This window comes from Dermacentor albipictus, chromosome 1, assembly GCF_038994185.2.
Source record: "Dermacentor albipictus isolate Rhodes 1998 colony chromosome 1, USDA_Dalb.pri_finalv2, whole genome shotgun sequence".
NCBI classification, from domain to species: Eukaryota; Metazoa; Arthropoda; class Arachnida; order Ixodida; family Ixodidae; genus Dermacentor; species Dermacentor albipictus.
The window spans coordinates 472,825,509-472,839,031 of NC_091821.1; the positions used below are offsets into that span (position 1 = coordinate 472,825,509).

The 13,523-nt window shown below is 48.4% G+C and overlaps 1 protein-coding gene across 1 annotated transcript; it reads right to left on the bottom strand.

Annotated features, from left to right (window-relative positions):
- Positions 1 to 834: 834 nt before the first annotated feature.
- On the bottom strand, positions 835 to 12,712 carry LOC135908894 (uncharacterized). The gene is made up of 3 exons (XM_065440733.1): positions 11,512 to 12,712; positions 4,421 to 4,607; positions 835 to 1,243 (listed from the first exon to the last, which is right to left on the bottom strand). Exons 1-3 carry the CDS (start codon positions 12,625 to 12,627, stop codon positions 969 to 971), a joined length of 1,578 nt encoding a protein of 525 aa, XP_065296805.1. The 5' UTR covers positions 12,628 to 12,712; the 3' UTR covers positions 835 to 968.
- Positions 12,713 to 13,523: the final 811 nt, after the last annotated feature.

Consider the following 13,523-nt stretch of genomic DNA (forward strand, 5'->3'; position numbering starts at 1 on the left):
CGGGGCTCCAACTAGCGCCGTCGCTCGCGGCGTCGCCCCCCGCATCGGACGCGGTGAGCGTCGAGCAACGCAGCGTTCGGCGCGACAACGAAATGTGCGCCTGAGCAAGCGCCGCATGCCTGAGCCGACGCCGACGACACCGGCTTTTCTGCGACACGAGCTCCTTAACGCTGTCGCGTTAAAATAAAGGCTAGTATGCTTCGCATCCTGGGCTTAACCTTAGCTAAGCCACAGCCATTTTTTATTGAGCGCCATAAGCGAAACCTATGAGGAGCGCGCCGCGTGATCCCTCATACTACGCAACGAAGGCGCTTCCGACAGATGGCGACTCCGTAACTCCTCCACACCAATATGGAGGAGAGCGGGGAGGCAGCGCGGAAAGGAGGGGAGGACGGCTTCGACTCCGCCAACAAGTGCGTACCACATGCGTACTTTGCAGGCCTGGCCGCGCGTAGTCACGCGCGTTCATCTTGAACTGGTTCTGCAGACGGCCCATACCTTTGTGCGCGCTGGCTTCTCGCCGCTCTTACGTTGACGCGAAGACCGCACGAAGGTCACTTCGTTCGCTGCTGCTGGCGAGCTTGCTTGCACTGTCTCGACCGGGAGTGTCCACGCTCATCGAGCGCCATGTGTTCATATTTGTTTGTGCACGCTTACACCGTGCTTGTTAATTCAGTTAGTAAGCGAACGTTTTAAAGAGAATACGGCCGATAAAACTACTATCCTTACTTCGTATAGCTGTGTACTAATTTACTTTCGCAATCGATGCTTCGCCTTTCAGGCCAAACGGCCATTTTTCTTAATTTGCCCGTTAAACGAAATGCGACAAGAGTATACACTTTTTTTCGTAAATCCACATTGCCGTTATCCACAAAATTTAAGCAGGCGCCGTAAAGTCTTGAATGAGTCGGTTTAAGTGCGCATTTCCAGAAGGCGGCTTCCGGGTTTAAACAAGCCAGGCGTAAACTTTATCGGAACCGAACAAGTTGTACCGCCGAGCGCGAGTGCGAGCTGTCCATCGTGCTTGTAGTCGAGCTTCCATTAGGCGAATCCTCCACACCGGTGGCTTTGCGACCTCGGGCTTGAGGATCAGTGCTCGTTAGGCGTCCTCGAGCCGCGGCCATTCCCGATACCTTCGCAGCGACCTGAAGGGACGCCGTTGTGTTCTTACGGGTCGTCATCGAAGTCCACTTGGTGGCACTGGCGTCGATCAGCGTGCCTTTGCGGTCCCCGGAAGTCGGCTCTGTAATAAAAGGTCGACAGGGCGCATCGGCAACACGATCTAATTATGAGGCACGCCGTAGTCGGGATTCCGGCTAAATTTTGACCACATGGGGCGCGAGCGTTTTTGGATTCCGCCCCCGCCGGAAACGTGGCCGCGGTCGCGGCCAGGATCGAATCCACGATAAGGCACACTTCGTGTACTCGATCCAGGCGCCCGGTAGAGTGCACTCATTTCAGATTCCTAAACCCTCCACTTCAGCATTTATTAATGGAACAACCCCTCCCCACCCCACCCTCCAAAAAAATATTACTGGCCCTTTATTTTGGCCGGACCATTGTGCTCAGCATTGGCCTGTCTGGCTGCTTCTGACAGCTTGGCATGCATGGCCTACGCCTACGTTCCGTCTTACCACACCAGCTACTTCCCTTCGATTAGTATTATAATGATGTGTTGATCATGACGATTTCTATTGGCATCCGCTTTGAAACAAGGCAGCGACAAACGTGCTTGAGTTAATGAGTATAACATACACGCATAGCAGCCTAGCATTTTCCCTATCAGTTATCGATCTTTTCTCTCTCCCTTAAAACCTCCATCTCTATATTTTATCGTTACCTATGCCTGTAACGACTGTGGTTCTGTCAATCTCTTCCCTGCTTGTTCCGTTAATACTCTAAACGTGTCTTGCTCATCTTGACTGCTACCTCTCATTCGGTTCCTCTCTGTCTCCCTTTCTTACTTTTCTTTCATTACACTTTTTGTTTACAATGCATAAAAATAGGCGAAAGTGCTTAAAACCATAGTCAAAAAAGCTAGTCGGGGGTCTAAACTAAAAGATATGCAAGAACGAGCAATAAGTTTTACAAAGCAACGAAGAAATGATAAATCTATTTGTACTCAGAAAAAATAAGCGCAAAAAGCAAAATATGAACAGTGAATCAGTATAGGTAATATTTAACAGCAAGAAGATGGATGCTAATACAATTAACATAACCTACAACATGGTGCTACATACACTGAAATTAAGTTAAAAAGTAATCAAGAACAAAAAGTGTGCGCGAAGTTTAGCCGTTTTTCTGGGGGAGATATATTTATATTTAAATGCGCCTGAAAATCCTTTTGTTTCTTTCACGTTGCGTGGCCTCTCGTTCGGCTTTCACTCCGTTAAATAGCACTAGTCGCTATCCATAAGCGTTGTTACTCGGCTGAAGACTCAAACTGTGTAACGTAACGCGTCTAGATAGGCGGGGTGAAGAAGAAAATATTGACATATTGAAAGGGTTGTTGTGTTCAATGAGGCCAGAGACTGTAACATCAGTTTTACGCTCTCGTCAGATATCAAAAAGTAAGCTTTCCATTCCATGAATGCCAGTGCTTCTGGGAGGTGTCGACGCTCTCCACGTGCCTTATATCTCAATACACTCGTATACGAGTATAGTCGATTCTACGTTGAGTTGGATTATTTCGAGAGGCGGACATTATTTGCACGGGAAATCGAAAAAACATATTCAACTAATTAACGAAAATCCACTAATTCTTTTGAGTTAGTTACTTTACGGTTGCGAATTGTAGCCGGTGAGTTTGCAAGGCGTGTCGACTTGTAATGAATTTCTAGATTGACGCCAGTTTGGAGATATGCGCCATAAACCTGCCGTAAAAATATGCATGGTGGTTCCTTTTTTTCACAAAATTCTCTTTTATATAATGAAGCCCAAAACTAACTGGAACGGCTATGTATTTCGTTCCACCACTTTGGGAAATAATATCTCGAAACTGGTGTCATCCTGGAAATTAATTTCGAGTCGATACGTCTTGCAAGCTCACAGGCTAAAATTTGTGAATTGCAATGCGTGCCGTAAGGTAACTGAAACGTTAATTAGTGAATTTTTCTTAATTAGTTGAACGTGTGTTTCGATTTCCCGTGTTATTAATGTCCGTCTCTTCGAATAATCCCGGTCAAGGACAAGAATTATGCTATCTGCCACTAGCGATGTTTAAAAATTTCATAAAATTTAAGAATTATCTCCATGTATGCTTGTAAAGATGGGGGTATTGCGCTAAAACACACAGACAGCAGAAGTGGACAGGAAAGATGAACATCCACCAACTAGCCCATCTTGCCGCCTTACATACAATTATCTGATGGACACCTAAATGTTGTCGTGCATTAACCTTATACACATATGATTGACGTTGAGTTCAGCACAATGCATTAGCGGGATATCGGTGGTTCTTGTCTCGAGCGCGTCTACCTGTCTCCTTCTTGTACCATCCTGTTTGCGATAAGGCTCATTATGAATTAGCGTTCAGTCATCACACGTTGCATGCAATGTGTCGGCCGGTGTGTGGTCCGAAGAAACTTCGTCTCCTCCTTCTCCATTCCCTGGCCTTGTGCATCATGAGGCAATATGACACGTACTAGGTGGTATCAAAATGTTTCGAGCCTGACTGTTTTGAAGGAACTATCCTATTTATCTGTATTCAAATTATGTCACCTTCGAAATAGTCCCCTTGCATAGCACTACAGCGGTTCTCGCGGTCCTGCCACTTAGCAAGTATCCCCTGGAAGTCTCTTTTCCGACACCAGTCGAGCTCTTTTGTGAGATTCCAGCTTGGTCTAAGCAATCGCGCAAAAAGCTGCGACCTTTAAGAGTTTTTTTTTTAATTTTGTGAAGAGAGCGAAATAAGCGGAATCGTCACCTTACGAACGACGCTGACATGGAGGATCATCAGCAGGGACGAAACTTAGGTGTGTGGTATACGATGCTGAGACGAAGCAACAATTGGCGCAGTGCAAAATCCAAACGCTTCCACGGCTGACAAAAACAACGACTAGGGATCTCTGCAGCGAGCCATGGCTCCTCGGCTTGACCCCCGAGATGAGGCGACGCCAGCGGCGCACTGAAAAATCCCGGACGCGAAGCGCTGGTACTTACGTCATAGCGACAACCACCAGGTCCACGCGTCGTATGCTTAGGTTTTCTTCAAAGGCAGCAAACAACAAAAGCATATGTTGCTACCAACCCTGCGGCTTTGTCAAGGTTGGTTCAGTGGTACACTATACTCATTCACAGCAAATTTAGCCCAAGTGAAATTTGGTTGCAGTTAGCTTTTAAATTACCAGCATCATATTTTTTTAAAGAATACTGCTACTCTCATTTGAGAATTGCAGTAACAAATAGGCCATCCACCTACCTGGGGAAGCGCGGTGTGACGCACTCGCTGCAGTAACACCGCCGAGCAGTTCACTCGCCCCCTTTGGGGCACCTGCGACACCCCTCGTGGAAATGGCGGCTCTTTTGGTCCCTGTGACGTAGCGACGGTGTTTCGACGCAGCTACCGGCTGCGCGCGTAAAGCGGAGCCCGCTTTCGGCACCTGCGCCTGAAAGGGACGCGCAATATTTGCATCGTACTCGTAGTGCAATCCAGTGTGTTGCAAACGCTCTGACAGAGTGTTTTAGCTTACCGTTACCACGATCCTCCGCTCACAGTTAATTTAACGCGCTGCCACGACTTCGCGTTCCCGACGAGTGTTACGATTCTACATGCGGCCCCCGACTTCGCACAAGCAACCGCATCCAAAAAGTTACAAAAGAATGTTCCAACAATTTCCAGCAGTCGGAGCAGCCAACTTTACGACGCACCGTGTCTTCGTCGCATTCGTATCAGGGCCGCACCTCTACCCTCAACGCGACAGGGATACAAGCGGCGTTTCCGTTAACACAACAGCAACGCATTACGTAATCTTAACTGCGCATAGCATACTTGTGATGCGTCCAATAAAACGGGGTTAATGCGCCTTCCTAAGTGTATGCTCCCTAATGGGCCAGAAAGTAGTAGATGTAGGACGTCGAGATGAATATACAGGGTGTCCCAACTATGGATGCACCAAGATTTAAAAACACGAAAATGCCACGTAGTTGGACAGAATCAAGGTATGGTTGTTTGCCGTCGCTTGGAGATACTCACATTACTTTTTTTTTGCATTCCGCCTAATTAGATAATGCGTCTTACTTAATTAATCAACTGTTATATTACTAAATTAAAAGTGTCAATGAGACATTTGTAGAGCAACGTGGAAAACTCCCGATACAATGTTCTGTTGCTCGATACCTGCTGCATGAAAGTATTTCTCCGGCGTGAAAGAAGCCTACGAATACACGCAAAATTGCCGCGCGACTGGCTGCTCTAGGCACTTTGTGTGTGTTCGCGGCCTTCTTTCACGCTCGGAAAAACACCTTTAGCAACAACTGTATCGCAACAGAAAGCGGTATCGGGAGTTTTTCATGTTGCTCTACAATTGCCTCATTGACACTTTTTATCTAATTATAATACTTGAGAAGCTGATTTATTATGCATTTAGACGGAATGCAAAAAATAATTTGAGTATGTCCAAGCGACGGCAAACAACATTACCTTGGTTCTGTCCAGCTATACGTGGCATTTACATATTTTGAAACCTTGGTGCATGATAGTTTGAACACCCTGTATAACAAACCAGCGTAAACGGATAAATGTTCGCCTCAAGGGGAAAGTGAGATAACCGGACCAGCTAGTGCTCCACTCGCTCTGCAACGACCGCGCGAGACTTGGTGCGAACGATGTAGACGCTGGCACATCGGCCGTTAAGATGGCGGATTTCGAACACACTGGTATCCTGCATGCACGACTACAGCACAGCACACCGCTACGCGCTCCGCGTCGCCAGCTCGAGGACGAATAGGTAATTTTGTCCCGGCAGCAGGGTACCCACACGAGCGTTCGGTGCGTGCCCACTTACGTTCTTGGTTGGCGGCCGAGTGGGGAGCTGTACAGGGCAGACTGATTTCACGGCTCTCTGAGCAGTTTGCGTAGACCGGCCTCATCTAACGGGAATGTGCAGTGCGCGAACGGGAGCGAAACTTTTCCACTTCACCGAAGAACTCATAGACCTGCGCGGCTCCCGCAACAAAGTCACAGCGTATGCTGGAGGAGCGGTTACACGGGAGCTCTATTTACGGCAGCACGCTCTAGGGGGTCCTCACGGCGAAGTATCTTGGCCTCGTTTTCACGAGAACGATCTGAACTGTCCGTCGGACGTCGACGGCGAGCTGCGGCCTGTGCTGCTCTCTGCAGAGCGGTCTGCCGAGTCCAAAGTTGTCTGGTTGCTGCCGTGCGCGTAGCTCTCTACGATTCGCTTCTTCGGCAGTGGTTCGTGCCTTGCGAGGAACTGCCATAACGTGCACTGAAGATCTTGTAAACGCAGGTATTCGGACTACGCGGCCCGTATGTCGCCTCCCTTGATCCGTGGCACGATACGATGTTGTTGGTGGCTCACACGATTTATTGGCATGCCCTTTGAAAAAGGGGCGGTGACAAATGGTCCCCTAGCCTGCTTGAGTTAACCAGGTCCAGCTACGCGGGGCATGCAACTGCTACGTACAACTGCTACCTGTCGGGACACCTGGTGGAGAACAACGAAACTGCATTACAATGTTTGCAGATATCGAGGCTACGTGGCGCGCACGTCACATCGCGTGACAAATGGCACTATACTTTCATTCTATAATTTTTGTACACATCTTAATCTTCGTTTTCTTCCTCAAGCCTTCTCTATCTACCTTGTATCACTGCCTATGCGACTGCTACATGGTATGCCACCTGGTGTAATAATATGTAACTACAATACAAAGTGTGCACGTATCGAGGCTACGTGGCGCTCATCTCACGTCGCTTGACAAGTGGAACGACACGATGCTAATGAAGATGATGGTGATGATGATGATGGGGATTTCTCGCCATTCCCCCTGGAACAAACCTGTGACCTGGTGGCAAAAAGACACCTAGCCTGCTTGACTTATTCCATGTTATTATACATGTTGTTAAATGCGAGGCATTTCTTGGCGAACGTTAGCCAATTTGACAGTATCTATCTAGCCGCCTATGTCTTGGTGCTCTCATGGTCGTTTCGTTAACTTGGTATGTACTAACATTGGCATAGTATGACAACTATATGGCGAACATAAATGATCAGTCTTGACATGAATATCCTGACATGTGTGTCATGTAGGTAATGAAACAGCCACCTACATCTTGGACCTCTCATGGTCGTTTCGTTACCTTCGTAGGCACCTAAATTGCCATAGTATGACAAGAGTGCATGACGAAAATAAATGATAAGTCATGACATGAATATCGTGATATGTGTGTCATGTAGGTCATGAAACAACCGCCTACGTCTTGGTGCTCTCATGATGCAAAGAAGGGGTAAGGCGTGCAGACACAGACACAAGAGAAGTGATAACACGTGTTGTCCACTTCTCTTGTGTTCGTGTCTGCACGCCTTACCCCTTCTTTGCACTATGAATCCTTACCAACTAGCTAGCTTTCTGTCGTTCTATGCTCTCATGGTCGTTTCGTTAACTTTGTATAGCATAGTATGACAAGAGCGTATGACGAACATAAACGATAGCTCATGACGTGAATGTCATGATATGCGTGTCATGTAGGTCATGAAACACCCGCCTACGTCTTGGAGCTCTCGTGGTCGTTTCGTTAACTTGGTATGGCCTAGCATGACAAGAGTGTATGACGAACAAAAACGTTAGGTCACGACATGAATGTAATGACATGGGTGTCATTAGGTCATGAGCCAGCCGTCTACGTCTTGGTGCTCCATGGTCGTTTAGTTAAAGGGACACTGAAGACAAATATTAAGTCAAGCTAAAGTGATAGATTAGTGCTCGAGAATCTCTAAGGCGTCAATATTATCGCGAACAGAGCCTTAATAATCGAGAAATTGAAGTAAATGCAGGACATTATTAGAGAGTCCTCCGGGACATTCAAGTACTTGCCCGATGACGAAAGCACTCCTCTGTGACTAGTACTCAACAACTCGTTGCAAAAGAAACATCCTTTTATTGCATTATAAGACGAAATAAGATGCTACTTGTCGAGTTCTATTTCCTTTTTACAATATAAAAAGAACTCATTGAAATTACCGTGGATAACGACGCGGTCGGTTGAAAGGTTTCGTTTTCGCTCGACTCCGCGCCGCCCACGGTTTCGTGTTTCAGTGGTTTGTGCGATGGTTTCGCTGGCTCGAGAAACTCGCACAAATTGCAAGTAGCAGAGAATTCAACTTCCATGTGACGTCGTGGGATGTCCGAACGGTCTACGCCACTTGACCAAGAAACAGCTGCAGTGGCGAATCCGCCGCTCTGTCTTGGCTAGGGACCACCGCCTGTCGGGCGCCGTTTTACTCTTTGACGGCAGCAAAGGGTGGTGATGGCGTATGCAACGTCACAACTCTCCCGGTTGGGTGGCGGGAGATTTGAATTGCGATAAAAGTATTTGGACCCTTCAGATGCAGTTGTCTCGTAAACTAAGTATTTTCTTGGCACGAAACAAGCGTTCCGAGGTTTCTGGAAGGGTATTTAAACAGTCAACGTCGACTTAGCATCAGCCTTTAGTGTCACTTGATAGGCTTCCCGCACACTACTTTGCATAACATCGACTCCTACAGGGCGTGGGATCTGCCGGATTTTTTTCATTACGGCAATTTTTATACCTCACCATAAACTTTTTCTTGAAGCTTCAAGATTTGTCCAACTACCTTTTAGCGCTACCTATGCAACTGCTACATGGCGTGCCATCAGGTGCATTAATATGCAACTGCAATACAAAGGGCGCACGTATAAACGTTACGTGGCGCGCATCTCACATCGCAAGGCAAATGGCTCGATACGATGTCAGTGATAATGATGATTTTTTGGCATCCCATTTGAAACGAGGCGGTGACATAGTCACATTGCCAGCTTGACTTAATCTGGTATGCATGTTTTTTTTCCCTTCTGGCATTTGTGCACAACTCAACCTTTTCTTTCTCGAACCTTCTCTATCTACCTAAAGGGGAGTGTGTTGGGAGGCTAGTGAGTAAGACATTATTAGGGAACTTTAATTGCGCTAAGGACGAGAAAACCGAAGTCGAATAAGACAAGACGTTGTTTGTCCGCGTTCGCCCGGTCTTATTCTACTTCGGTGTCTCGTCCTTAACGCAGTTAAGTTCCCTATCTACCTTGTATCGCTACCTATGCAACTGCTTTATGGCGTGCCACCTGGTGAAATAATACGCAACTGCAATGCAAAGAGAGCACATATCGACGCTACGCGGCGCGCATGTCCAATCGCGTGTCTCCTCGCGCGCTAGTGCGTGTTTATTGGGCACGTTACCACCACTCCATGCTAGCAGGCGCTGGCGTGGCACTGCTAGAGCTGCTCATTCCCGCGCAGAGGGCCCGGTTTCTGTTCCGGCGGAACGTTTTTTTCTTCTTATTCCCGGCGATAGCTGCTACGGACACCGGCGGCGGCGGACACCATCGCCAACTGAAACGGCTATTGGAATGAGCCCATAACAGCTTGGCTGTAAACACACTGGCGACCACTAGAGCAAGTATGTGTGTTTAATAGTCTGCATCGACGGCTGCGACTTAGCAGCCTCTTTTGGCCGCGAGTGCTAATAGCTGTCCACGCCAAATAGACCGTGATCAGACAGCTTTACGACTCAAGTCGGCGACCTAATTCTTCTTTACAATGGCGATGCGCCTACCTAAAGTGGTGCCCAGACCACCCCAAGACTATTCCTGCCCACAACGCTGACCTAGTAGCTATGGTTCGACTTCCGGCAGCGGCGGCCACTTTTTCATGGGGAGGCAACGCAAAAATCATTATGCACCGACCTTCGCGGGCATGGTGGAGAAACCTGTGAATGTTCATAAGGATTTGTCAGCTGAGGAATTCCTCACAGTCTCCTGTGTTCCCTTGGACGCCGAACCTCATCAATCTATCCTATATCAATAATATCGGTCCACCACGTGCATATGCTGCGTCCTAGGCCTGCGGTCTCTCACATAGGCGGAATACCTTCAACGCAGAATGCAAACGTTACCTGCGCGCCTCATATAGCTGATGAAATAGAGTGAGCACACAACCGTTGTGCTTGCAGTGAAAATAAGGATTTTTCAGGCATACTTAAGAAAAATGTGAGGCCATACGTATTAGGTATCTTGCCATAAAAGTGCCAGAAATTAATCAGATAGGTCGTCATTTCATTAAAGAAAATAAAGTACGGAAATTGACAGGCCCCGCTAACCCCCATCCAGTAAACTTCAAACACGCTTGAGGCATGTTAGCAGCAGTCCTGCGACATTTCAAAGAGAACAGATGAAATAAATTGATATTTTTATGTTAAAGGCTCATATGTCAAGGCTCCATGGGTAGTAATTTCAACAGACGCGTATACTCAGAACCGATGGAAAGCTGCTTTGGCGAAGGCTCGCCCTGAGACCTCAGGTTGGGCGCGAACAGCGACCTGAACTATGTGCCCCTGTTCTCGCTCACTTAGTGGTATTTGCACATATTCGTTTTCCAGGATACAAAGTTGTAAACTGTCGATCCTGCAGCAACGACTAAACGCTTCGTTACGGACAACTAAGCAAAGCAACTCGACGATATGCATGCGTACGGCGTCCGTGTCGCGCTTAGAAATAAACAAGTAAGCCGCCCCGCTTCTGAATATGCTTAAAGGTGGACCTGGTGATATTCCTGTACTATACTAGCCAATTTTGTGTTACTTCGTTTCCTCCTAGTACGAGTGCGGCACATGCGGACCATGAAAGCACTTCCTAAATTTTAGTTGTTCTTAAACGGCACTTAAACAACAATCGCTCACCGTTACCACGGCTAGCCGCTTACTGATTAAGCGATAAGTGACTGTAGGCATTAAATTCATTAAACAGCCAAGGAATATGCATGCATCGGAGGAATACATGAAAAAATGGCGCGTTTACAAACGCACAAATAAGCTAAAGTAAGTAGCAAAAGTTTACAGCATTCAGTACCCTCAATTTGAGTTGGCCACCGACTGTATTTTTCGCTCGTGTCAACACTGCGTCGATATCTCATAGTGTCGTAGTGTCCATTAGCGCGAACTGTTGTCTGCGTTTCAGCTTAGGCTGTGAACGATATGTAGCGCATAAACATATACATTACACCTGACTACAATTGTGACCAGTTCATAGAATAAACATAGACAGCATCAGATTACACGTTGCATATTTGACTAAACGACAATAAATATAATTGCACGCACTGCGTTTACTTGTTTAGCATTTAAGTAACCGCTACACGAAAGGTTCGCTTCACATAGACACCAAAATATGCGTTGGACTTGCATAGTTTTTTTTTCTCCTCTGTTCTCGTTTTTTCGCGCAGACAAATTTAAAGCCTCGCTCCATGCCCTTACCTACCTTTCGCCTCAGCGAAATCGATGGGTTGGCGTGCTCATCCATTCGCCAGTAGTCGGTGACTTCTTGAACGTCACCAACCACGTGTCCGTCGCCACCGTCGTTGGCCACGGCGGTGACGTCTTTCAACTTCCCAGGACGCGTCGGACCATCTATCTGCTGCGTCGTATAGCTTCCGTCATCGTGGCTGCGGGCGGCGATCCTGGCTCCTTCGTCGCTGCCGCCGTCGTGTATGCGAGGCCCCATCGCCACCACGCTCGCGCTCTCTTCTTCGATCGGGATCGGCAACGAAGTGCCGTCCTGGTCGAGCATGACGCTCTGGTCGGATCGAGACGCGCTCCCCTCTATGCTCGCCGTCACAGCGGCCACCATAAGCATCAGCAGTCCAGCCAGCAGCGTAAACGCGGCGTACCTCTTGCGTGCAGCGCGCTGCGCCACGTCCTCTTCGGCGAGCGAGCTCCACTCCCCGCTCGACGATCGACTGGCGGGTAGCGACGAACCGCTCGCGCCGCCGCCGGGGCCGACGTCGCCTAGCCAGGCGAGGCCGGTCAAGTATTGCCTGATTTCCTCCGGGATCCAATGCCTCGCGCGCTTTTTCCAGCTGCCCTGAAATTCACTCTTTTCGTCGCTCACCTCAAGGCCTTTCCTGCTTCCGCGGCCACTGGTCGACGACGACTTGGCAGAGCTGATCTCGGAGGACGCACTACCGCGGTTCTCGGAATGCGACGACGATCCGCGCTTGGCGACCTCTGTCGGAACTTCCGATTCCTCCGAATCTTCCGACGGCGACGGCGGCGGAGTCGCTACGTTGCTTTCCGGTGGCTCGTCCTCGGCGGTTATGGTGGACGACAGCGCGGTCGACCACGCTTCATTCGACGTCTCCGCCAACTCTACGCTCCCGACTCCGGAGCTGGCCTGTCCTATGGCTGTAGGCTCCAGTCGGAAGCGTAGGGTCTTTGCAGGTTGCGCTTTCCCTGGATCCGGGATTCCTGTACTCGACTTCAGTATCCCCGAACGCAGCGGCCGTTCTTGGAGCGCAGGCGTCGGTACGGCTTGTCTGATTGGCACAACATTTATGTGTTCTGGAGCATACCACATGTAAAGCGGATAAGGCTGCATGACGGACGGACGAGGTCTTCTTTTCCCTCCTCTTCTACACGAGCACTGGCAACCGTCCTTCAGTATAAATGCGCTCGCTGCTCGCGACTCGAGCCACGCGCACATGAGCGGCGATGGCTATGATATGTGATGTGGACGCGCGGTGACGAAGATGACGCTACGTAGATTTTGACTCAACAATAACCTCCTTGTCCAAGCTCCCGTTGTGGGTAAGTGCCATAATATAGAAATCATTATCGCAAACAACACGCGGACATGGTTCCTTTTATTTCAAATCAAGTCTGCTACATTTCCAACACGTTCGTGGGTCCACGAAGGCGAGAATGTATACGATCTACTCATCGACTGTCCCAGTTACATTACGCATGGAGAGCGCCTCGATAAAGATTGAGTGAGTGAGTGAGTGAGTGAGTGAGTGAGTGAGTGAGTGAGTGAGTGAGTGAGTGAGTGAGTGAAAACTTTAATGTGTTCATAAAGGAAGCGTTGCTCTTGAGCTTGGCCGGTTGCTTCCTCCTTCCGGGATTCCACTGGCCTTGGCCGCACGCCGCACCCGTTGAATGAAGCCCTGTTGGACATCCAGGATTTCGCTTGTTCGATGAACCCCCCCACTGCTTAAAACATCCGTGTGGCGTCTCTAATTCTTTGGGCTTACTCCCACAAGAGCTCCGTCTGCTTGATTCACATCGGGCTTTTTCACTTGACAAAGTATTAGGCCCATGCCTATCCAAATTTGGACTGCATCACAAAGCAATGAGATCACTTCAACGCTTCTTTGCAGACGGTGACATTTGCGACGTACATTGAGGCTACAGCATTGTGTGTACCTCATTTTTCATCTGAGAATTGTGTACCCCAGAGGTTCACGGACTTTGTTACAGTCGGAACTTTTTTATATA